Genomic DNA, 27,458 nt, shown 5'->3' with positions numbered 1-27,458 from the left:
AGGGGCTGTAATCTGAATAAAGGCCACTTTCACTGTTTTGTGTCTATGAAATACTGTATTCTTACAATGAAATGCAAAATGGCATATCAGACTTTGAATCTGACAGGTTCAGCTATTTAAAACATATGTGGGCTTCCTTATTTGATCAGAAAAAACATAAAAGTTTTAGGTTCTGCCATTTGCAACTTTAAAAATGTCAAAGTTGTTAAAATACAATAAATTCGTATCTATAGATTTTTTTTTTACCCCTAATTTAGTCACAAAGGAGGAAAATCTAAATCCAACTCTAGACATTTTAGTGTTGAGAATCTAATCAGTGATAATGGGAAGGATGGCATTAAAATACCGTTATGCAATTAAAATAGTTTCTTCTATTTTAACCTTTAATTTCTTTAAGCAGATGGATTTTCTCTTATTATGAGAGGAATGTAACCGCTTAATTTTTTTCAGTGAGTTTAACAGTAAAAGGAATGATCAAAGTAGAGTTGTGCCAGTTTTGTAACTGAAAGAGCTGTGTGACAGGCAGTCATTTAATGTACAGTGTAAGACATTTCAGATATGCCAATAAATATTTTATCACTCTGAATGTTAACAACTGCATTGAACTATTCGCTTGCATTAAATTGGCAGTTCTATTTTGGTTGGAAATTTTTTTTTTAACCCATCTGTTACAGTACATTTTAGGATTGTACATTTCATTTTAAAATCAGAGAGCATTTTTTACACCATGGCACACTGGCTATTTTCTGTGTACTACGTTGGACAAAGAAAGAGCAACCAGTCACAGCACAACATCTTTGTGAATATTCTCATTCATCAGGTCATGGTATATCTGTAGAAATAAGTCAAATCAACTGGACTTGCTGTGTTTTTTTTCCTTGAAGACATTTCCCCAGTCATCCAATTGGCTTTCTCAATTCAGAATAACTTGTAAATCTTCCTTCGAGAATATATATCCTCTGGAATGTTGCTCCATTAAGTTAGGTGTTGATTATATTAGCAAGATAAACTTATTTCTATAGATACAGCACTCCAACCTTTAACTTGAAACAATGACCTTGGAGATATGAATGTTATATAAATGTAGGAGTTGGGCCCAAAAATGTACAGATATGAAAAAATCTCTGATGAATTGAGCTTTATCTACTTCATTGAAGGGGACCTGTCACCAAGACACATAGAAATCTGTATAACAAAAATCCTTTTCAAATTAAACATGAAGCCCAGATTTTTTTTTTTTTTTTTAAATGAAAACATCTGTACCTGTTATAAACTTAGTTAAAAGTCTCAGCTGTCAGTCTTATATTGCCACCCCTCCCTACGGATAGAGGCGGAGCAGGCAATTCCTTTCACTTTCCATTCTGCACTTTATAGATGTCACTGGACTCATTAGATTCCCCCCACCCACCATCTAATTGTGTAGCCAGTGCATGGGCATGGGCCCTCCATTCTGGCGCATAAACAAGATTTTGGCATAATGCAAACCTTGCCTTAATAACAGTGTTCACAAAATGGCCCCTGCCTGCTTTCTGTGAATTCCAAGTTTAAAAAAAAAAAAAAAAAAAAAGACAAATAATTTGTATCGTAAGTGAAGTTTATTTTGCTTGACTAACATCATTAGATAGGATTTGTAATTATTTCTTAAACTATTATTATTATTATTATTATTATTATTATTATTAGAAATAATAACTATTATTAGAAATACTATTTTATGATGTTAGTCCAGCAAAAAAACTTCACTTACACTGTAAAATGATTTAAATGTTGTTTCTATTAGTCTTGGAATTCACAATCCCAGCAAGCCATTTTGTGGACATTGTTATTAAGACAAGCTTTACATCATGCCAAAATCTTGTTTATGTGCCAGAATGGGGGACCTGATACTCATGTCCATGCACTGGCTACACAATTAGCAATGAGAAGGATAGGGGATGTTAGGGGAGCAGTGACATCTAGGAAGTGCCCAATGGAAATTGAAAGTAATTGCCTGCACCACCTCTATTCCTAAGGCATAGAGGAGGGGCAGGCAATATATGATTGACAGTTTAGACTTTTAAACAAGTTTATAACAACTATTGGTATATTAATAAAACAAGAGTTTGTGTTTGATGTTACATTTGAAAAGGACTTTTATTTAAGCATTTTTATGTCTGGATGACAGGTCCCCTTTAAAAGAACAGATTCCATTTAAAAGAAAATATTGTCAAGGATATTTGACTGGACCCCTCAGATACAGAGATGTTGATGTTGCTTTAAGACTTTTTTTTAACAACACTTGTGCTGGAGCAATGTACAAAATAGACACACCTGATTTACCTTGTACTGTAAGAGTTGATATAGCCCTTCAGCTGTCAGGAAAGGGGACTCGTATCAGAAAGAACCCTGCCTCCTACAATATCCAGATATCAAAAAGGGCTCCACATGTTTTATGTATTACTTACAGACATGTTCCTGTCTGTTGTTTGTGGAGGAGAGCTATATGCATAGATAGAGCCTTTTTACTGAAGGTCCAGCTGTATGATTACACAGACAAGCAAAATGACTATCTGCAAGGTCAGATTTGCAATCGCTGGACCATTATTAAAAGAGCACAGTATATGCAGCCCTTAAAGACACCATTACATCTTGTATAAAATATAGATAATAAATTAATATGAAGAAGTTTTAGATACCCATCAGAAGATCATTCTTTTAATTAGAAGCTCATATGTGCAGGATAAGTCGGTGATTTATGAATAGAGAAATAATATGGTAGATTGCAAATAAGCCAATGCTGGCCACATTTTTGTTGCTACTTTTTCTCTATCTGTTTTCTGTACGTTGTTCCAAAATAACCCTGAATGGCTGCTCAACTGAACTTTTACTGCTAGTTTAAGCCATATAATATTAAAGGGCATCCAACTGCTCTTTACTTCTTCCAAATGCATCATGTAGGTGTTTAATATAAGAGGAGTGATGAGCCCTAGCTTGAAAAGTCAAAGCACTTAACAAAGAAAGTAAGTGCATTTTAAGTGGTTACATTTAGAGTACAGAATGCAGATATTAGTGTGAACATTTAAACTTCAAAATATAAAATATGGTAGACTCCTATTGGATTGACTTAGGAATTTGAAGGTAAAATTTGAATCTGTCTCACTCAAGCAAGATGTTAAGAATGATAAGCAGCATCTGATTCTCACTAGACACAACCTTTAAATCCTAAATATTCACTTCATACTTGTTAATATAAAAAAGTTGAACTGTAAACAAAATACATAATCATATTATCATGTTTTAGTTATATGTCATTGGAATATTACATGGGAAATTTAACTTCAAATAATTAAGCATTGTATAAATTGATCAATTCAAGCTGGTCCTCAAATAATTAATTCTTCTTTTGTGGCTCTTTATGGCATGCAACTTTATAAGTGATCTTGCTTTTGGGGGGTTACTTAAAGTTTTCCTGTAATAGTTTTTTTTTTTTTTTTTTTTTTTTTACAGCCCCTCTGCTCGTCATCTTCCATTCTTGCTTACAAACTGCTGTCTTAGTATGTTAAGATAATTAAGCCCTAGCACCCTGCTAACATTTAAGATTGCAAGCCATCTATACTTTGGGGTTCAATTTTAAAAAGTTTCTGTGCATGTATTGTCTGTCTTTTGCCAATGATATTCATGATGCTGGCTGATGTTAAATACATTAAAAAAAAAAAACATTTCAAGACAGTCCGCTGCATATCAAATGATAATTCTTGAGCTATGCAGGGAAGTGGAAGCTACTTCATGTTTAGTACTTGTATCAAAGATAATTAGATAACCAGTATTACATCCCTCCTTCCCCTTTTTTGTAACTGTTTAGCTAGCAGAAGTCTATTATGTGGGGAATATGTGTACACACCTGTAGTCAATCAAGCTACTGCTCCATCCCCAACATAAAATAAAATGGTATGTCAATACACACCCTCGTATTACTATATCTAATTTGTACAAATAATTTTTTTTAATTTTTTTAGAAATTGGAATTGGATCGATTTATGTTATATGCTCACGGGCCAGATCTGTGTAGAGAATCAGACTTACGCCACGCCATGGCAAACTGCTTTGAAGCGCTCATGGGTAATGGCTGGTTATAGGGGGGGAATTTATACTGATGGCATATTATTCCAGAATATGTAACTCGTAAAACTTTGTGTTGTTCTTCTAACAGGTGCAGTTTATTTGGAAGGTGGACTCGAAGAAGCAAAACAATTATTTGGAAGACTGCTCTTCGGTAATGAGGTAACTACCTTAATTTGCGGTCAGTTTAAATAAAAGGAAATTATAAGTGTAGATAAGTTTATTTACATCAGTTGGTTTCATGAAATATGAGTACAGTATCCATGTAGAAGTTTGTGCACAAGTAGTAGTAACGGGAGAAATTAAAAATTGTTGGAAGTTTTATTTCTTTAACATGATGACAGCTGTATGCCCTCCCCTTTAATAGTGCAGGTCATTATTCTTCCTCCACCAAACTTTACAATCGGCATTATGCATTCAAGCAGTTAGTACTCTCCTGGCATCAAACATAATGTCAGGAGACCCCTCCACAACCAAATAGCTAATATGACAGCTAATACCTTAAAACCTATACAACTGCTACTTATATTTAATTGCTAACATCAGAATGGTAAGGTTTATAAGGTTTGTTTAAGATGAATGATGTATGGTTTTAATTCTATATTTTGGTTTCTGGTACTCTTCACTTCATGCTTTAAAATTGATGTAGTTTTCAAGGGAAATCATTATATATGAATCTTTTTTATTTTAATTATATTTTAATTATTTTTAATTATTTTCTGTGCGAAATTACAAATAACAATGCAGTTAACTATTTATTTGTCTTCCTCCAATTACTACCCCTTAGTTTGATATTAGTTGTGTATAAATTAATTTGAAGGCTGTATTGGATTTTATAGGATTTAAGTAACAACATTTTATTTAGTGCTGTGGAATTTGCTAAATGATTACCAGGAGCATTAATGACATTTTTCAACATCTGCAGGACCTGCGAGACGTGTGGCTTAATTATCCACTACACCAGCTTCAAGTAAGGAGACTCTCCCCCTTATTGTAATATATAAAGTTGCTTTTATTGCTTTTTATTTATTTCTATCTTCTTTTTAGTTCATTTTCTTGACATTCATGATACCAGCTCTGGATTTATTAACAAGCTGTGTGCTGATTATATATATCATCCTCTGAAGTGTGTAAACCCAAACAATTGGAATTTACACTGTCTCAAACAAACATGAGCCAATTTCTTTTCTGTCCCAAGAGAACATTTATTTTAGTGACTTTTTTATATTGCTTGGGGTGAATGTGCCATTTGTTTTTTATTTTTTATGATGTGAACAAGCAATTGTTTCAAACAGGCTTTAATGTAATACAGCAGACATGTCTATTAGTTTTGCATACTCTTGGAGTTTTGTTTTTCTTATTAACATTTCTTATTAAATGTTTTCGAAGTCAACTGTGACCATGCAGGTTGAACATGGAATTCAGATTCCTGTACTGATATTTGTTTAAAGGAAAATATAACCCAGCAACATACATTTTTACTTAAAGGAGGACGAACGGTATAATCACTGTGGGTGCCGAAATGTTAGGTATCCCCTAGTTAGTATAATCGCTTACCTGATACCCCAGGCCAGTGCTTGTAACTTGTAATTGGACTAACTTATTTGGACTAAATTATTTTGAACCAACCCCAAAATTGGCCAAGTGAAAGTAAGTTATAGCAACAATTAGATGTTTGCTTTAAACAAGTGACCGGTAGAAGCTACCTACTGATAGGGTGTTATATGTGACTATACGAGCAGCAAACTTTGCTTCTTTTATTCAATAGCCCAATAAGAGCTCAGTAATAGACTTTAGTGAAGCTCCTGGAAGTATGCTTACTAGGGACTGAAGTTGTAAATGTTTTGAGAAGCAGTGACTGGACTTACTGAGCTGTGTATTTGTATATACAAATGTAGGGCAAACACAGCTCAAAACTCACCCCCAAGTGACTTCCTAAGTCCATCCTTTAAGCTTTTCGCTGCCCTTCTCTCACATACGGGAGCTCAGCTGTGGTGTTCCCCACTACAACACAGTAGAAATAGACACAAATGGCAGCACTCCGGTAAAGAAAACAGAACTTTTATTCAGTAGGCTTTTTGGGCACCTAGGCATGGTGTCATAAACACTTATTGAATAAAAGTGTTATTTTATATACTGGATTGCCACCATTATTAAGGAGCTGTGGGACCGGAAAGAGGGGTAAAATGAAATAATTAATCGTAAAGCTTACATTACAGAAAGCGGAGCCATTACAATTTGTCATTTTGAATGATGTGCTATTTGAAAACAATATGTTCTGTATCAGCCCAAGACACACACAGCAATTAGCAGTGAAAATGTTTGCCTCTGAAGATGCCCCAGTAGCTTCCCTATCTTCTTTTCTGCTGATTCACTATACATTCTGTATGCATCTGTCAGTTACCTAAATTTATGAAACAATTTACTATATAGACAGAGAGAGAGAAAGCCCTGTAGCATCAGCTCCTTTTCTGCTTGATGATTTGTGACAACCTGTCAACAGCTGCTCAGGGCATACTGAGCACGTTCAGTGCCACAGACACTCCTAACAAAATCCAAGATGGTAAACTCCTGTACACAACTCTGAAGGCCTGGGTCTTTACTGTTACAGAGATGCTGAACCTCTGGGTTGGTACAGTATATAAAACTCAATTTCTATTCATATTAATTTTTAGGGTTTAATTCTCATTTAAAGTAATGATAAACTTTGCTGAATTTAGTCAAAACCACCTCTGAAAACAATTTTCAAAATGTGCATGCAATTCATTATTATTATTCCTTAGGCAGAATCTTCAAGCATTTTGTAAGAAAAATTACTAAGCAATAGGGGTGGGACTGATTAAAAGAGTTCTGATGTTTTGGGACTTTTTATAGCAAATCTCGTTTTTTAAGGTTATGTTCTTAATTTAGGTCGTTGCCAGCTGAAATACAAGCACTGAACAACTGCACTCTGAGAAGGGAAAATAAAAATAAACTGTTATCAACAGATCTAAAAATGTGACTGCGAGACAAATTTCCTATAATAATTACAGCAAATCCAGCTTTAAAAAGATTCTCATACATATTACCCTTAAGACACAATTACATTAGCACAGTATATTTTAGCTGTTACACAATTAAATAGGTCTACAATGAAACAAGCTTTTTTTGCCAGTGTTTTTCACACCTTTAATTGCGCAGTATTATGGAATGCATTGCAAAGTAGTGGGCGGTGTACACCTGTGTCCTAAAACTAAGCTACTCATTCTACTTCTTTTGCAAAGCAGGGATCATAAGCTATGTTTTGATTCAGTATATCCTTTGTATTTTGTGTTTTATCAATGTTTCTGCGTATAGGTGTATTGTGACTTTGCTGTTTGAAAAGGAGCCGTCATAAAGTTGGTGCGCTGCTTGTAATAAATGTACCTTTCAGGAAACTTCATTTATATGTGTTGTCTAAAGGGCAATACACATCTATATACACCTGCCCAGTTACTGCACACACTTATAAATTGCCTCTTTACAAAACTCTTAAGGTGGCCACACACTATTAGATTAGCTCGTTTGGCTGGGTGATATCTAGTTAATCCGAACGTTTGGCCCTGCCAATATCGGCACCTTTAATCTGCCACCATTACATACAAATTTGTGAAAGATCTTTGCCCTGGTGTTTTTTTTTTTGTTTTTTTTAAAGATACTTTGGCAGTAAACTTGTTCCGATATATCTGTCCAGTTTCAAGTCTCCCAATAATAATGGGGTGATTTATCAAAGTTTGGATTTTTGGCAGAATTTGAATTTTCGCTAAAAAAACTCACAGATTCGAGTTACAGTTTCAAAAACTCAAATGTTTTGTATTTATTAAGTACAAAAAAACTTGAATGTAAAACTTCAGCATCTAAAAGCTGGCAAGTTCATGTAGAAGTCAATGGGAGTTGTCCAAGGCAAAAGTCAAGTTTTTTGAGCTTGTAAACGTAGCAAATTTGAGTTTAAACCTATAAATTTGACACATTCTATAATTGTATTCTATAATTGTATTCATTAAAGTTTTTTTTTATTATCAGATTTTTTTAATAAATTAGCAAACATTCGGGTTTTTTTAAATTGTGAGTTTATTCGAAGTAGAAAACATTTCTAAAACCTCACAAATTAGAATTTTGATAAATAGGTCTCCCCCTGTATGAAAAAGAAAGAATCGCCCAATACCCCTGATGCACTGTATGGGGTCATTTACAGGTATGGGATCTCCCATAGACTACATTTTATACAAAGCCAAATTTTTCTCTGTAATAATAAAACAGTATCTTGTACTTGATCCCAACTAAGATATAATTAATCCTTATTGGAAGCAAAACCAGCCTATTGGGTCACAACACTCTGGATAACAGGTCCCATACCTGTACTAACAATCACATTTTTTCTTTTTTTTTTTTTTTAAAAAAAAAGTTCTAAAAATTCGAGATTTATTTAGTGTTAAAACAATGAAAACCCTCTAATACAAAACTTTGGCAAGTAAAAGTTTTCAAGATCCTATAGAAGTCAATGGGAACTGTGCTTATCTTTTTGTACCGCTCAAAATCAATTCAGACTTTTAGAGGTTTCATTTTTTTTGTCCCGCTAGGAATTGTCCGAAAAACTAGCATTTTTAGACATTTTCAAGGATTTTGTCTTTTTTTAGCACAGAGTTAAGCAAAATTTTCTTACTTTTTTTTAGTTTTATTATTTTTTAATAAATGTCATGACATTTATAGTTTTAGAGTTTGTGGGTTTAGTAAAATGAGACTGTTGATAAATAAGCCCAAAATGTACTAAACCTTGTCCCTAAATAGCCCAAATTAGGATGGGTGTTTCCCAGGGTAATGGAATAAATGTATGATAAAGGAAGAAAACAGAATCCCCTGTACTAGTGGCCCTACACCTGGACATGGTAAAGAAAATTTTAAAAAACTTTATTGAATCTTAATGCAAAATAACTCCAAACTAAAAATCACAGACATATTAAAGTGGACCTGTCACCTACACATAAAAACTTCATAATGAAAGTCTTTTCCAAATTAAATATGAAACCCCAAAATTTTTTTTCATTAAAACAGCCATACCTGTTATAAAGGTGTTTAAATATCTAAACTGTCAATTAAATATTACCTGCCCCGCCTCTATGCCCGTGGCATAGAGGAGGGGCTGTCAATTACTTTCACTTTCCATTCAGCACTTCCTACATGTCACTGCTCTCCTCACATTCCCCCTTCCCTCCTCAGGCTCTATAATTGTGTAGGGCAATGTATATGGGCATTAGGTCCCTCATTCTGGTTCATACACAAGATTTTGGGGTGATGCACAATTTCCCTTAATAACTGTGACCACAAAATGGCAGCTGCCTGCTTGCTGTGATTGTATAATTCCAAGACAGAAGGAAACAAAATTTAAATAATAAATACAGTGTAAGTAAAGTTTATTTTGCTCAACTAACATGATAGAAAAGAATTTGAAATTATTTCTTAGGGTGACAGGTCCCCTTTAAAAAAGACCACACAAGGTGAATCATGAACTCCATAGTTAGTCTTGGGGCTAATGGAGTCTTGTTTACTTTATCAGTGGTGACGGTGAAAACTATTTTACGGTCTATGTCCAGCCTGATTAACATATCTAAACACTGGGATTTATAAATTTAGGGATTAGTTTGGCTAGTTTTATGAATAAGGTATATTTACACTTTTGGTAGTACATTTCTTACAATAATATGGCCGTGAATTGTGTGCCACCTTTATGTACCCGGGTTTTTAGAACTGTACTCTTTAAATATTGTGACTTTTGTGGTTGAAACCCATGCCTGACTAACTATGGAGTTTGTGTGACCTTGTGTGGTCTATTTTATTCTAGTTTTTTGCTTTAAGATTCAATAAAGGATTTCTGTAATTTTCTGTGCCTTGTCTGGGTGTAGCTCCACCAATACAGGGGATTCAGTTTTCTTCCATTTTCATTGCCAACAATAACTACCAACATTTCTTAAATAGCCATGTGCTGCCCATTGAGTTTGGGTGCTAGGAACAGCATGAAAGCAGTGGGCCCAAGTCTGCTCCTAAATTGTCTGTTTTCTAATTTTGCTTGTGTGTGCATACCGTTAGGTCAGTTTATGCTACATTCTCTATATGGAAACACGGCTGTGTTTATTATTCACCTTGTTAAATGTCAAAAGTGGAAACAATTCTTAGCTCAAAAATAATTACTGGTCAGCTTACTGTAGCATGTGCTGTTTTTAGTGCCATACCCTTCTAGCATTCAAATGTGTGAAAAAACCTGTGACATTTAAACGCCCTTTTAATGGTAGGCTTTTTTTATTTGCAGCAGACTCATATTTGAAATGTCATATGTATGAAAATATAGTTTAAGTTGTATTTTAATGTATTGCTCTTTATGTAAAATTCAATACTATAGATTATTGTTTTACATATTATTGATTAACATTCTATTGCAGCCTTTTTTGAGTATACAACATATGTTTTTTTCATTTAAATGTTTAAAGTTTAAATGTGCCTTTTCCAATCCTCATTTTAACTGGAATGTATATATGTATGTAATATTTGTGTATTCAATCTGAATTGTCGATGAAATACATGTCACGAGCGTTCCAGTGCTACTGTCGCTGTTGGCACTCCAGTACTGACTTACGTGGAAGGACATCACAAAGGATGTGCCACACTGTATCATATTAAAGATATCATGAGTGCCTACTGCTGATATCGTAGTTTGCCAGATTTCAACCATACTAAATATCCATCTGCATATGTGTGGCACTTTGGTTTGGTCTTGTCAGACTATTAAAGTTGCAAGCTTTAATGAGTAGGGCTCTCTTTTCCACCTTTATTGGTCATTATGTGTAAGTGATTTGTATGTACACCCTGATTGTACAGATACAGGACCTATTCAGAATGCTTGGGACCTGGGGTTTTCTAGATAAGAGATCGTTAAATAAAACCAATAGGAGTGTTTTGCCACCAATATGGATTCATGCAGCTAAGTTACCAGAAAGTAGAAGCTACTGTTTTATTATTACAGAGAAAAAAGGATTTTTTTTTTTAATTAGAATAATTTAATTGTAATCGAGTCTATGGGAGATGGCCTTCCTGTATTTCTGAGTGTTCATGGTAACAGGTTTACAGATAACTGTATAGCACTGCAGGATATCTTGGTGTTTTATAAATGTTAATAATCCTGTAATCATATTGGATAGTTATTTGGCCATCCAAACTGAAACTCTTTAACTGTATTGCCTTATCTTTGTGGTTGAAGATTTTGAAACGAATTGCAGATAATTTGCACTACCACTTTTTTGACCAATATTGAAATGTGAGTTTTTATTTCTTATAAACGAGTAGCTTAATAATTGGGTAATATGGTAAAATGCATACTTGCAAGTGCATGTATGAAATCTGTAAACCTGATATCCAGAAACTTATTTTTAAGCAAATAATTATATTATTTACTAATAACTAATTCTATTCTGTGTAATAATAAAACAGTAGCTTGAACTTGTAACTAAGCTGCATAAATCTGTATATTTGGCAAACCATCCTGTTGGGTTTATTTAATGTTTAAATGTGTGGGTTTTTTGGGTTTCTTTTTTGTAATTGTGGTGTTCCAAAATGTACCCTAAAATTTTTGTATTTGGGCAACCCCAAGTTGTTTTACACACAAGGTGGAACAAACAGGCAAAGTGTGTATCTTTTATGGCATGATACCTTTATCCACCTGTTTATTTTACAGGCTGGAAGACTGGCGACAGCAGAAAAAGCTTTGGGGGGGGGGGAGTGACTTGCCAGGGTAATTAGTTGGTGATTTAAGTTAGTGGTGTAAGCAAGGCACATGCTCATATATCTAGTCACTCAGGGAGTCGTTTGTCACATTTGGGGTTATTTTCAGCTGCGTGGTGCCAGTGTCATATTGTGTGGATATAAAAATAAATCTTGTTAGCAGCAAGTTTGTAAGTCACCATTTATTTTGCTCTTGCTTTTGTGATTATGCTGTGCATGCAGTTACACAAATCAACAAAATATTATGGCATGCAATAAAGGAAAGAAAAACAAGCCATACAGTCATCATATCATTAATACAGTCTGTGCCTGTAACAAGAATAACTAAGAAACAGAGAAAATAAGCATTGCGTGTGATCCATTGGCTGGCGAGACAGGCAACAGGGGTAAATTGATTACCAATGTTCTCTCGAATTGATAAAACATCCGACAAATAAGTAAGCGTGACATTTTATTGCTATTCTGTTCAACATGCTAACTCTCTTTTGTTACAGTTTTGTAAGGAGCAAATTTAGATATGCCAGCTAAATATAAATAAATCCTGATAGTTTGTGTAAACACTTTTGTACTTATTTCCCTTCAGCTGCAGGAGTCTAATTCTGATAGGCATCTGATTGAGACATCCCCAGTTCTAAAGAAGCTCACGAAGTTTGAAGAGGCAATTGGAGTTGAGTTTACACATGTTCGACTTCTTGCTCGGGCTTTTACCTTAAGAACTGTAGGATTTAACCATCTGACATTGTAAGTAGAAAAGAACATGTCTATAAATGCTATATAAAGAGAGTTCAGGTTAAATGTCTTTTGCACATACTTTCCCATCACATTTTTCCTATACTTTTGCATGCCATTTCTTAGACCCATTGTTTGTTCTATATGATGAAGGGGCACATTTACTTAGCTCGAGTAAAGGAATATAAGAAAAAATACTTCGAATTTTGAAAGTTTTTCGAATTGGCTACGTCGACCTTCGAATCGAACGATTCGAACTAAAAATCGTTCGACTATTCGACCATTTGATAGTCGAAGTACTGTCTCTTTAAAAAAAACTTCGACCCCCTACTTCGCCAAGTAAAACCTACCGAACCTCAATGTTAGCCTATGGGGAAGGTCCCCATAGGCTTTCTAAGCTTTTTTTGATTGAAGGAATTTCGTTCGATCGATGGATTAAAATTTTTCCTTCGATCGTTTGATCGAACGAATTGCTGTAAATCCTTCGATATTCAAAGTCGAAGGATTTAACTTCGACAGTCAAATTAATTAACCCTCGATATTCGACCCTAAGTAAATGTGCCCCTTAGTGTTCTCAGGCAAATGTTCTTATAGGAGTGATTTGTTGTTCCAGAGGCTTCTCAGGGGGTTATGGATTTGTTTTGGTGTTTGTAAGAACCTAAAGTAAATGCAACTTTGTTTTCAGTTTCAGATTATGTCCTGTGTAGTACAAGGAACCATAACAGTAAATATTTCCTAATTAAATCAGTAGGCAAAAAATGTTTTGCATAATTATGATTAATACAAGGTATTAAAAATATCTGTATGGTTTTATAGCATGCCTCTATGCAGGCTATTGGCACATAAGTTGTTTGTGCCAGTCCTATGCCCATAATTTTCTTATTACCACCTTCCTTTCAACAGCAAAGCTAAAGGTGATGGTACAGGTATAGGATCTGTTATCCGGAAACCTGTTATCCAGAAAGGTCCAAGTTACGGAAAGGACATCTCCCATTGACTCCATTTTATCCAAATAATCCAGTTTTTTAAAAATGATTTCCTTTTTCTCTGATATAATAAAACCGTACTTTGTACTAGATCCAAACTATGATCTAATTAATCCTCATTGGAAGCAAAAACAAGCTAATGGGTTTTATTTAATGTTTACAAGATTTTCTAGTAGACTTAAGGTATGAAGATCCAAATTATGGAAAGATCTGTTATCCAGAAAGCCCCAGGTCCAGAGCATTCTGGATAACCGGTCCCATACCTGTACACGGATTTGTCGCCCAGGAGATATTTCAATTACCTGCTTAAGCCAAATCTACTGAAAATATTTCTGCATTTGTGTCTGTGGGAATCAACGGCGCTAAAACATATAAATTGTGAAACCCTCGGAAATTGCCTTATGTATTTTCTTGGCCAACGCAGGTTTTTTTTATAAAATAGACAATGACCAGCCAGTCTGAGAAAAATAGAAGCTTAGAAATATAGGTAACTGCAAGCCAAGTCAATAACAAGTTCAAAGAAGTTAGAGATAACAACGCAAGTTTTCTTTCTGTTAACTATGGAAGATGTTGGAAGTATAAAAATACTTTTATCATTTGTTATTGGCTGAGACAAAAAGAATGTAAAAATGTATTATTGTTTTAGATTTGATGGTACATGGGATGTACTTAAATGAGTCTGTTTAAGATAAAAAGTGCCCTAAATGTTCAAGGCAGCTGTGTGGTTACAGGCAATTCTTCCCTGTATATTTCCTGAAATATGCAGGAAGAAAAAAGGCATCAGAAATGTTCAGAAAGTACGTTTCTTGAATGAGGCCTATAGGCACAAACAATTTGCCATCAGATGTGTAAGAAAGTGCGGTGTTATTAAATTATACACACAAACCCTAAGGCTTAAGGCACAAAGTTGTTTTTTTCTTCATATTCCCTCAAACCTCCTGTTAATTATAATGTAAAATGCTTGAAAGTGCCAGAACCTTTTTAATTCCCCAAGCAGAATAGCCATAGTATTTTTACTACCTTCACATTTTAGCAATATTTTGATTTTAATTGGTTGGTAGGCAGCTTAAAAATATACGCACCACATTCAATGATCTGAAAGTAACTATCCGTAACTGTGCTCAGTACTTTGTGCTAACTGGTGCTATTCTGCATTATTTATGCTTTTTCTTGGAATGGTTCAACATAATGAAATAAGATTTGGTCATCTGCTATCATCTTGTTAGCATGCAATTTACTCACCAGAAGTCTGCTAATTTAAGTATATTCACTTTTACAAACATGGTTCATATGATTCATGCATTTATTGCACCTATCCAGTTTGCTCTACTTGTAAGAGTCTTAATGAAATGAGTTCCGTAAATGGTTCTTTATTTTAGCTTGCCATTTGTTGACTGATTATTGATCCCCCTGTATCAATGTTTGTTTCTCTTTGTCTTCTCTCTCAGAGGCCACAATCAGAGAATGGAATTCCTGGGTGATTCTATAATGCAGCTGGTAGCCACAGAATATTTATTCATACATTTCCCTGATCATCATGAAGGCCACTTAACGGTGAGAGACGCATAAATCATGCTTTGTGAAGGTAAACATCATAGGCGGAGTGGGGCATTTAGTGAATTATTTTGCCTTTGATGAATGAACAAGGTGCTTTGTCACAATGGCTCCTTGCAAAATATTTGTGAGGATTTTAAAAAATATGTTTCACAGGCATGACACAGTGATTTATGAGCTTGATCTTTCATCCGTTTGTTGTTTCCTCAACTTGACAAATCAATAATGTAATCAGTGAGAAGTGCTGAGCTTATGGTTGCATAGGTACAGTAAGGCCTGGCAATTTTTGGCCAGGGCAATTTGCCTTTTTTTGCATAGTGGAATACAAACTTTTTGAATAGTATGTTTTTTTCCTACAATCTGGTTATTATGCATGTACCCATTAATGGGCAATGTTGCTCCCTTTGGAAAGCCAGACATATGTCATAAGTGAAACTGAAACATAGCTTCGCTGAACTTGTAAAAATGTGCTGTACCAGTAAACTATATTCTTGCTATCTCTTACTTTTCCTGCTCAGCTGTATATGGTGTAATTTCATTTTAACAATGCCTTCATAATAGTGAATTATGTCTAGATGTAAATGTGTGCAATGAAACTAGCAAAACTAAGATGACTGCTCTTGTCTTTCAACTTCAAAAATAACTAGATAATTCAAAAACGTAAAAGCACCAATTAAAATCCAAGAATGTCAAAAGAAACAATCCTTAGTGCTTAGCCTTCTCTAGAATAAATTATTCCATTTTTAACAAGAATAATATCATATAAAGTTGCACCCTTAAGATTTTATTTTTTCCTCATCTAGATCAGCGTGACTGTGAGTTTGTATGATATTATTCTCAGAATTTATTTTAATTCTTGCCAATTATAGTTTCTACATAGTTTCAGAAATATTGCCTTAAATACATAAAATTAAATGGTAATGAGCTCCATATTCCCCTTACTGAAGTAAATTAGCATATTAAATGTTGACCTAAACTTTTTTATTTTGTGGACATGGCTATTTAAGATTTTTGAGCCACTGTTTTCATTTTGTATAGTGCATGCATACATGTATCAGTTATTTGATAAAGTGATATTTATTGGAAATATTTAGCAAAACATATAACATAGGTTATTCTATATAAAGCAAGATATCCTTAGTTTAACAGATAACCCCCTTATGACAAGGGTAAAAAGAGTTAGGGAGCAACACAAGCATGAAAAATGCTCCTGGTTGGGTATTTGTTGGCCTGTAAGTGGGCTGGCAGCCTATGAGAGGCTCTGTTTGGCAGTACACCTGGTTTTTATGCAACCAAAACTTACCTCCAAGCCAGGAATTTAAAAGTAATCGCCTGCTTTGAGGCCACTGGGAGAAACATCTAAGGGGTTGGTGAGCACCATGTTGCTTGTGAGCCACTGGTTGGGGGTCACTGCCTTATAGGATTACTTTAACACTTAATTAAGAGACCAATGAAAATGTGACCCAAGCAGTAAAATAATGTTAAAATTGTAGTCTGCTTACTTGCTTTAAATACCATAGAAAGATATAAATTCAAGTTTTGTTTATTTTTCTTTTGCACTTTTCCTACAATAGCCCATAGAATAATTGAAATATCTGGAGCAAAACTGGGTTTCCCAGAATTCTTTCTGTCTCATTTAGCTAGAAAAGTTGTATAAACCATTTGCTGTTTTCAAACTACATCTGATATAATGCCCTCAAATGTCAAACCAGTATCCATATTTTAGTGGCTTTATCAGCATTCCAAAGAAAATGAGTCACAGTCACTAAAGAGAAAACCGCTTTTTAAAAGTGGATTGAATTTTTTTTGTGTTATAGTTTGAAATAATGCAGGATATAGTAGGGAGGAGCAATAGCTTTATGAGGATACTGTTGAATTGATTCTGGTGCAAATAAATTATCAGTCACTGTAGATCCATAATTCACCACCTGCTGTTTCTTAGAAATTTAGATCCAAGCTTTACTCATTCCATCTACATACTGACTGCTGCTCAGGTACTTGCCATTTAAGCACGGTATTCTGCTCCTCAAAGTGGGACCAGTACAGCATCAGTTATATCAGTAATATACATATTTCTATACTCAGTTAACAGATTCCAGATGAAGTTAATAACTCATACACAACACAGATTTTAGTAAGATCTGAAAAAGAAATCCCGTTATTATTCACAGAGCACCTTAATCTTTCATTTGCCACCTGATGCCCTAATTCATCTAAAGCACTTGAGGAATGACAGTTCCAGAAGAACAGATCTAATAAAGGGAAATGGCTTTAGGAACAATAAAAGATATATAGATAAACGGAGTACAACAAAGCACTTCAAAAAGTTTCTAGCAAAATTATGAGCCTGTCAGAAAAGCAGGAATTCAAGCCAGAAAGCATACATAAATTAAGGGAAATGCTAATGCTTTAACATCCCATGATAGGTTTGTTAGTTCTTTTGTTTTCTTTTTGCTAGAAGAGACAAATTTGTCTGAGTTATGGAGACACATACCTTCCTTAAGAATGCTAAAAGCTTATATTAAGTGGTCTAATTTTTTCTAAGATGTCAGGATTTTGGATCAGGTTTCTATATGTTTATGCCCCTCATTACCTTCCTTTCAATGTGTTTGTTTATTTGTTTTACAGCTGCTGCGAAGCTCCTTGGTGAACAACAGGACTCAGGCCAAAGTAGCAGAGGAGCTTGGCATGCAAGAGTTTGCCATCACAAATGATAAGACTAAGCGACCAGTGGTACTCCGCACAAAGACCTTGGCTGATTTATTAGAATGTATGTAGACATATGTATTCATCCCAAATAACAATTTTAGATACAGGCAGAACAAACTGAAGTCCTTATAACAGCTATAATCCAAATAGAAAACAATGCCATTATAATCACATATGCTTCTCTTATAGATAGAGGTTAATTTTTCTCCATATTGTAATATATCATAAAGCAATGTTCATTCCTTCTTATATAACAAAAGGGTTTGTACTGAAAGCCAGAAATACAGCTATGATTCCTTATGAGAGAACAAAATAAACAATATAATTTAAGAACAGTCATAAAAAAGTAAATACACCACAATCAATGTTTATTCTTGTTTTAACATAGCTGGACAAATCAATATGTGATCTTCATTCAAACAGTATATAAAGATAAAGGTGGTGTAATGACACATAAAACAATGGAAATGTGACTTTGCGGTCATTTATCCAACAGCACATTGACACATTGCCTTCTGTAGAAAAAGTAAGCACACCCTTGGCTCTTATACCTGGTGTTGCCCCCTGTGGCAGAAACAAGCTCAAGTAGGCATTTATTATATCTGCCTATCAGTTCCCATTTATCCCCCTCTTTATTCTAAAGCCATTCCATGGGGATTCACTGGAATGTATTGGGGAAACTCCCATGTAGCAAGTCCACTTTGGTTGACCTCCAAACTTAATCTAATTTTATTTGCAGCACCCACTGGTGCAATGAAGAATTCATAGTAGATTCTATTAGAGTGAGTTGCCTACCCCCAAGCCATAACATTTCCACCATCTTGATTTACAGTGTTATTAGGTTCTTCCAGTGAAATGCTTCTGAACCTGTGGCCAAATCGCTTTATTAGCCTCATCTGTCCAGAACACATTGTTTCAGTAATCCTGGTCATTGCTTAGGTGTTCATGGGTAAACTTTAGTCTTAAAGTTCTTTCATTACTGCAAAGGTTTCCTCCTGTTACACCTCCTACAAAGATCTTGTGTTTGGTAATGGCTCCCAAGAGAACCCAGCAATGTATTTTTCTTGCCATTCCCAGCATTTTTGTGCAGCCTCTTCCTAATTGTAGACTTAAGCATGTTACATAAGTGGCAAGAGCTACTGGTAGGTCCTGCGTTGAAAATCTAGGGGTTGTTTTAGCATCTTGCAGTCTACTGTCTGGTTTAACAGGTTGGGGCAGCCTAGCCTTGGTGATTTTGCAGTTATTTGACAATATTCCTGCATATTGGAATAATTAATGTCCAATTATCCAATTATTTGGCTTTTTTTTTAAATACATTTTAAAATGTTTTTTACAATCTTTCTAAAGGCCTCTGATCTGAGTGCTTTCAATCTAGGTGTGGGGATACCACACACTTTAACAACTAAAAGCAAACCAAACTAAATGAGGTGCACTTAATTCCACATGGGGATTTGCATTTATGTTTATTTAAACTGCACAATGGACTACACAATATAAATGGTGCATGAAAATGATGCATTGTATTACCTTTATATTTATTGTTGAAATACAGATCAAATATCTTTTGTCTGAAAGAGTCAAAAATTGCCATCTAGTGTACTTTTCTCTATATTTATTTATATAGCTCCAATAATGTATGCAGTGCTTCACAAGGTGTAAACACAAACAGGTGTATAGTTATAATAAGACAGTGAATAAATCTATGCTTGGGTGTTTTTCTAAATAAATCTATGCTTAGGTGTTTTCAATGCACACAGGGTCGGAACGGGAGCCTTGGGGGCCCACCGGGGTTGCAAACAAAGGGCTCTCCTGGCAGTCCCGAGATGAGTTCTTTGCCCCATAGAGCTTGCAATCTCATATGAATGTGCATGTTTGGTGAAATGAATCTGTTCTCTCATCTAATTAATTGATTAATTGAAGCAATCTCTATTTTCTGTGCACAGATGTTAAGAATATATTTGGTGTATTTGAGACAGGTCATGGCAGTAAGGTTTTTGTACGCATGAGACGCTTACCAAAATGATCTAGAAATGAAACGAGGGTCCTCTTTTAATGTTTATACCTATGCATATGAGGCTTCTAGATGGCCTATGGCATCTAATCAACTGCATCCAACTGCTTTACATGCTGGTTAAGGAAGAAGCACTTTCGTAATCACCAGATGAGAATTATTTGACAGTTTGTTCTTCACATACATGGTGTGTGCTATGGGAGTATAGATTTTTAAATTTATCAAATGACACTACAGGGTCTCCTGAGTGTGAATGTCATGGTATGTCATGTCTGCTATCAGTCATAGTGGTACTTAGCACTGAGACTGCAATGCTTACCTCAGCTGTACGTGCCATGAGTGATTTATTCATTTAATACATTCGAAAGGGAGATCATCCTTATTTATAAGCAAAGGTTATTTTCAATTTATTTTCTCTCAGCAGTAAAGTATCAGTTGCTCAAAGTTAAAACTTTTTGTTTTTTGGCTATTTATTGAATAAATGTATGTACAAGATAAACTTTTCTCAATTAATATATAATTGGTGGGCTTTATTAGAATACTCTACTGTCTGTTTAAGTAAAATAAAAAGAACAGAATAGCCTACTGAGAATTTGGGTATTTTATCCCTTTAATAGATTCCATGGTTCATCTGGAGGAGTTAATGCATTTCATGAGGGATGACATTCTAAGCCCAAATACTGCATAATAAATGTTTGGCAATAACTAACTTGTGGAGCCCGTCTCCATGTAAAATGAAGCAATTTGAAAAGAATTAGACCGTACCATGTAATGAACAATAGTGTATTTTCAGAGTGCACTGATGCCTCCTGCATACATATTTAATATTACAATGCTTTTATATGCCTGAAAAATAAAAGTACTCTCCGTTCCAGTCCCCAACCTGCTCTGTTCCCTTAACTACTTAGCAGTAACTTTGTGTAGTTATGTGTCTGCAGGCTTTTAATGCCACTAACAGCTTCACATCACCTAAAAAGTGTTTTGGGCTTTCTTTGTTTTATTGGTTTCCAGAGCAAGCTGGAAAAGCAATATTAACCCATCTGTTTTTCTTGCAGCCTTTATCGCTGCCCTTTATATTGATAAGGACCTGGAATACGTCCACACGTTTATGAATGTTTGCTTCTTTCCACGACTGAAGGTAAATTCCGTTTATAGCCCTGATGTCTGCCTACCTTTTATTCTGCTGAAACTGTGCACAAAACCTCTGGTAGGCTTTTTGCAACATATTGTTTGCTTTTCTTTATTAGATGATTTAAGGTTAACTACGTGCACTTTAAGAAAGCCTCTAGAGATGCCAAGCATAACACATCCTGTGTACTGTAATGGATTAAAGTTCTTTATAAGTTACTGGATCAACACTTCAGCAGTATAAGCTAATTTAGAGACAACCTGCAGAATTTAAGTAATGCATAAATACAATTTTCTATTTGTTGTTTTTTTTAGCTTTATTCTTATAATTCAGCATTTTCAAGGGGTGAATTATTGGGATAACTGAATAATTTCCTTGTTTTTGTTTGTAATTTCTTTGTTTTTGTTTGTTTTTTTCAATTCAGGAGTTCATATTGAATCAAGACTGGAATGATCCAAAGTCTCAACTTCAACAGTGTTGCCTCACCCTGAGAACAGAAGGCAAAGAGCCAGATATTCCCTTATACAAGTATGTCCTTCTCCTGAACTACCGAAAGAAAATCCTGATAATGACATTTTGATCCTAAGCATAAGAACCCTATTGTAGGTATTAACATAAATTTAGCAGAAAATCTCTAACTGTTTTGTGTCTTGTTGTTTTAGAACTCTACAAACAGTAGGGCCCTCCCATGCTCGAACATACACAGTCGCTGTATATTTCAAAGGAGAAAGAATTGGCTGTGGTAAAGGCCCCAGGTATAGTTAAAACTGTATTTCTAATGTTTCCCAATAAAATGAATGGTATGGACATCATAAAACAGTATGTTTGGGGGTTTTTCCATAATAATTGGATTTTTAAAAACTATATTAATCTAAATGTACCTTGTTAGATACACAGAACAGGAAATGAAGGTTTCTCTGGCTTGTTTTTAACCACCCCTATAATTAGCCGTGTACATCATTGTCAGTTTATTACAAACATTTGGTCAAAGCCATATATATTCCAGCAATGATATGACATATTTAAGGAAAAGGTTGACAGAAAATCCATTTTATATCCCCCTACCTTGTGCACTTTGACAGCTCCCAATGTTACCCATCTGTGACTGAATTGTCAGAAATGTTCCCTAACCTTCCGGAATGAATATCATTAACAGGAATTCTGCACACGTTCATATCCCGGAGTATTTTGTTGCTCCTTTTGGCGTATATTAAGGGCAATCCTGTCATTATGTTTGAATGATGAACAGGTAATTAGATGAATTGACCTATACAGCAGTTTTGCAAACAGAGGATTAGATTGTCTTTCTCTAGCCAGGTGTGTTTGTTTCAAGGAATTTGCATCTCTAAGCATTTTATACAACCATTTCTTTCCAGCTATAATTTAGAAAAATATTCAGCAACATATAAAATTGGGGGTGTAATGCGGTTAGAAGATGCTTTGTTTCAAGGTATCAAAATTACATTTCCTAAAATAAAAGTGAAACACTGAATTGTGCATAGCGAGTAACAAAAGTGGTTAAATATAATGGAGCTGAATTTCAAGAGAGTAGTGAATAAATACTGGATGGAGGGGGAAAAAAATGCTGAACGTTAAAGAAAAAAGGAGTTATAAAATGTTCTTTTCATTCTCAAAGACCCTTAAGAAATACTGTCTTGTTCTCATATTGTCACTTAAAAGGATTTAAGAGCACTGTTAAAGCTGAATGTGGTAATTAGGCTAATAGGAGTTTTTTTCCCCCCTTTTCCTGCAGTATTCAGCAAGCCGAAATGGGTGCAGCAATGGATGCTTTGGAGAAATGTAAGATTTTCTTTTCTCTTTTTGCTATTCTGATATATTTCCCTTTTTGCTGCTTAGAATCTGTCAATACTGACTCTTAATGCGTTTCAAGCAGTTTAATCTCTGCCGACATATTGACAGTGTAGAACTGCTTGCACAAATATGATGGTGAATGGTTTTATTTCCTTGACAAAACACATTTTTGGTATTAGGCTAGTTAGTATTTTTAAAAGGGTTACATTAATGCATGGTACAGTCAGCTCTGTTCTGGATCTCTTGTGCCACCCCTTGTTTTTTTTTTAACACAGCAGTGGTCAATGCATAGAGAACATAACCCAGCTGATGTCATTCTTTCTGCAGATAACTTCCCCCAGATGGCTCATCAGAAGCGCTTTATCGAACGGAAGTACAGGCAGGAATTAATAGAACTCAGGTTAGAGAAGGAGCAACAGGAATTAGCAGAAGAGAAGAGAAAATAAAGAATGGCACTCTTACAATATCCATCCAACTCACTGGGGACAGCTGCCATGCAATCCGGTCCTCCTTGCGGGTTTAGAGATATGTCCGGCTGTGCCTGGGGAAACGCAAGATAAATCATTCATCTGGTTTTTGTGTTAGGTTTTTTTTTTTTTGTTTTTTTTAACTTGTCACATTTTAGTGAATTTTATTCATAGCCATGCTGTTTTTCTTTAAATACAAGTAAATTATTGTTTTAATTAAATTGTTTTTATAAAATAAATGACTGGTGTGCAATAGAAATAGAATGTATTTTATTAATGCAGTTCTTCTAATAATGTACAATGTAATAGGCTAAAGACATTTGTGTAAGGGCACTGCCATGAGATAACATTTAGTATGATGTAGAGAGTGATATTCTGAGATAATTTGCAATTTGTTTTAATTTTTTATTATTGAAGGTTTTTGAGTTATTTAGCTTTTTATTGAGCAGCTCTTCAGTTTGCATTTTAAACAATATGTTAGCAATAACAATAAATCTGTAGCCTTACAGGGCATTTGCTTTATAGAAGGGGCCAGCGACGCCCATTTGAAAGCTGGAAAGAGTCAGAAGAAAAAGAGTCAGAAGAAACCAATTGAAAAGTTGCTTAGAATTGGCCATTGTATAACAGTCACCTCAAAGGTGAACAACCCCTTTAAGCCTTGGTGCATTTTCAGTAAAAATGCTAAACTTGCTCAATACTTGTGGACCCCATCTTACATTTAGCAGTGAACGCCAAAGGTGCTGTATGAATGTACTATGGACCTCGGGAATTGTTTACAATTTTCTTTAGCCTACTGTGACTTTCGTCACCCCCCAGGCCCAACATCAACTATTGAGACTTCAGCAAAAGAAGTGGTGTCTGTGTACAATACAAGTCTTTAATGGGTGGCTGTAGAGGGGATTTGATCCTTTTACACAGCAATGTTTCTAGCTCTAAACACCCAACTGCACTGTATGTGCCTCTCTGAAGTTTAAACGCAATGTAATGTTGCCATACAAAAATTGCACAGTGTCTTCAGTATGTTCAATAATTATAGAATATGTGCAATATCTAATATTTGTCATTTAATATTTCTTTTTTATGCTTTCAATCCCTTTACAGCAAAATATAATTCAGATGAGACTTCTGGATATACACTGATATATCTGGGACACTACCCCCTTCTTTCCTTTCCAAATTACTGCTTGTACGTTTTGTGCCAGAAGCTTACTAAAGGCTGTTCTATCTGTTGACCGAGATGGCCTGAAACATATTTGGCATGTTATTTTTATGTTTGTAATGACTGAGAAATAAAATGTTTTATCTGTGCCATGAAAAGTGCTGATTTTAAAGATTTAAAGGCTGATTTATTAACATAGGTCTAAACTGCAGTAGTGCAATTGTCCAATTCAACCAATCAGCTTGTCCAATTCAACCAATCAGTCTGATGAACTTCCCCATTGAATAGATGGTGTAAAACCTTTAATGCCATATATTATTTTAGAAAATAAAGTGCATTGTGTTTCAGCTTATTTTCTGCCTACATTTACATTAAAGAAGTTTCTTGTCTTTTGAGTCTCTGCTTGTGATTGTGGTGGCTTCAAATAGGCTGGTAGGGCTATCTGTTTGCATATATTTGTGCAGTGAACGACTTGAGATTAGATCATTGTAGAGGCTTTTTTGTTAAAATAAAGCTTTGATAGAAGATATAAAATGATAGGCTGCAAGTATGAAACAGTCATCAGGCACATTTGGCCAATGCCAAGATCATGCACAGTGCTGCCATTTTGCTACTACAGGTATGGGACCAGAAATCCAGAATGCTTGGGATCTGGGGTTTTCCGTAGGATCTTTCCATAATTTGGATCTTCATACCTTAGTGTATTAGAAAATTATGTTGATATTAAATTAACCCAATAGGCTGTTTTTATCTTAGTTTGAATCAAGTACATGGTACTGTTTTATTACTACAGAAAAAAAAAGAAATCATTTTTTAAAAATTCGGATTATTTGATTAAGATGGAGTCTATGGGAGAAGGCCTTCCTGTAATTAGGAGCTTTATGGATAGCTGGTTTAGCTATTTGTCCAATTAAGTAGAAGAAATAATGAATAAATGAACAGTAGGCTAAAAGTAGGTTCAGCACAAACTCTGTTTCCTCTTTCAGCTTCATTTACTAGGTAACCAGTTGTTCTATGAAAAACGCATCCTCATTAATCTGTACATTGTCCTGATGTCTAATTCATATACTTTATATGAGTAAAACTATTTAACATACACAGACTTCTTAGATTTAGATCTCAATCTGTCGCCTAAAGTAGTGCAGATTTTTCTTCCTCCTACACATACACTTTTTTCATCAAGACGTAAAATAATCTCTCAGAAGGACCTTAAAATAAAAAAAAACTGCAGAATATATCATTTAATGTGTAATTGAAAGACTATTTTACATGACTTATTTGCTGTGGCACATCAGTTCCAGTACCTGGTCAATAAATGTGACAGTCTAGTGATTTATATCTAATGGGGCTCTTTCATCTATTTATCATGAACATTAGAAATACCACATTCAAGGATGTATGCAATGCTTGGCTTTGGCGTTTCCATATGATGCAAACACCACTTGGGTGTATATTTTCTAATGCAGAATTGGAGAAAGATCTTATAATTGTCACATTACATTTGTTTACTTTGTGACACTATATTTCACTGTCATTTAGAATATCTGATTGATAAGAACAAGGAAAAGAGCATGCTAAACCTGAAGAATATTATAGATTAAAGGAGGTTGTTTGCCTTTAAATTAACGTTTAGTATGATATAGAGTGCTGTTCTAAGACAGTTTGTAATTGGTCTTCATTTTTTTAATTGGCTGTTTTTGAATTATTTAACTTTGTTCTGCGGCTCTCCACTATGTAATTTCAGCAGCTATCTGGTTGCTAGGGTCAAATTTAACTGCGCAACCAGGCCAAGGTTTGAAAGAAAGACAGGAATAGAAATAGAGAGTAAATATAAGTAATACAAAGTACGGATAACAATGAAATTGTAGCCTCACAAAACAAGTTTTTTGCTGCTGTGGTCAGTGGCCCCCATGTGAAAGCTGGAAGTCAGAAGATAAAGGCAAATAATGGGAAAAAATGAAGACCAATTGAACACTTGCTAAGAATAGTCTATTCTATAACAGTATAAAAGTTAAACTGAAGGCAAACCACCCCTGTAATGTGCAGTATAATTTAAATGTTGGATTGAGTCCCCCAATCTTGTCTTAGTATGATATAGACCGTGATGTTCTGAGACAATTTAATGGCCTTCATTTTTCATATTGTGTGGCTTTGGAAGAATTTTGCTTTCTGTTCTACAGCACACCAGTTTGCAATTTCAGCAGTTCTCTACTGAAGGCGAATAAGTCAGAAGGAAACTGATACAAAAAAACTAAAAGATGAAGAGTAATTGAAAATCTGTTAAGAATAGGACTTTAATGTTAAAAGAAAGCTGGAATTGAACTAAACTGTAATCTGTTCTGGCTGTAGGCATTGTCCTCCTCAAATCTTTATCTATTTTTAAGATAATGATCTACTGTATATTGTGGCATGGTCACTTTTTCCCTAAGCTCCTGGCTCAGAAGTATATGTATAGCACAGTGTGCAGACACAGGTTTTGGGCCTTAGGTATTGTTGCTGGACATTGCTAGCCAGATTGCTAAAGTGTGGCTCATCCTTTCTTAGGGTAAGTTGAAACTTCGGGTAAGTTTAAACTTCTTAAATCGAAGTGCCGCATGTGTATTGCCACAGGCGTTTTTTCATTGAAGCAGGCAGAAGACACGGGGAAGCAGTTCGGCAAGATTAGTCGCCCCAAAGAAGAGTCGATTAGTCTCCAGTCTCCAGGTGTGCCCTTACCCTTAAAAGTACCTGATCAAAATTACCTCCTCAAAATCCTAAGAACACGTTTAATCCAATTGACCATAAGGTGCCACATTTGCTATTGTGAAAACCATAACGGTGCTTTGGTGCTCTTATATCCTTTTTGATCTCTGTCTCTTACATCTTAAAAAGGAGAACTAAAGCTTAAATAAAAAGCAGTGTAGAAATGCTGCGCATTACCATCCCAAGGCAACTGCAGCCCTTTAGCAGTAAAGATCTGTGCCTCCAAATATGCCCTGTAACTCCCCATATTTTTATTCTGCTGAATCACTGCACA

At 35.0% G+C, this 27,458-nt stretch overlaps 1 protein-coding gene across 3 annotated transcripts in view; it reads left to right on the top strand.

The window, feature by feature from the left end:
* The window catches only part of drosha.L (drosha ribonuclease type III L homeolog), a 150,619-nt gene extending 127,081 nt beyond the window's left edge, over positions 1 to 23,538 (top strand). For all 3 annotated transcript variants that reach the window (XM_041566246.1, XM_018267704.2, XM_041566247.1), the window contains 11 exons: positions 3,996 to 4,098; positions 4,190 to 4,260; positions 5,024 to 5,068; positions 12,470 to 12,627; positions 15,050 to 15,155; positions 17,784 to 17,925; positions 20,931 to 21,013; positions 21,429 to 21,532; positions 21,667 to 21,759; positions 22,758 to 22,804; positions 23,144 to 23,538. In XM_041566246.1, the coding sequence (XP_041422180.1) occupies positions 3,996 to 4,098; positions 4,190 to 4,260; positions 5,024 to 5,068; positions 12,470 to 12,627; positions 15,050 to 15,155; positions 17,784 to 17,925; positions 20,931 to 21,013; positions 21,429 to 21,532; positions 21,667 to 21,759; positions 22,758 to 22,804; positions 23,144 to 23,262 (1,071 nt within the window). In that variant the 3' untranslated portion in view covers positions 23,263 to 23,538. The remainder of the gene's footprint in view (positions 1 to 3,995; positions 4,099 to 4,189; positions 4,261 to 5,023; positions 5,069 to 12,469; positions 12,628 to 15,049; positions 15,156 to 17,783; positions 17,926 to 20,930; positions 21,014 to 21,428; positions 21,533 to 21,666; positions 21,760 to 22,757; positions 22,805 to 23,143) is intronic.
* The last annotated feature ends 3,920 nt before the right edge of the window (positions 23,539 to 27,458 follow it).

This window comes from Xenopus laevis, chromosome 6L (assembly GCF_017654675.1).
Source record: "Xenopus laevis strain J_2021 chromosome 6L, Xenopus_laevis_v10.1, whole genome shotgun sequence".
Classification (NCBI taxonomy): Eukaryota; Metazoa; Chordata; class Amphibia; order Anura; family Pipidae; genus Xenopus; species Xenopus laevis.
The sequence above is the reverse complement of the archived record's forward strand: the minus strand, read 5'-3'. Positions and strand labels throughout refer to the sequence as shown.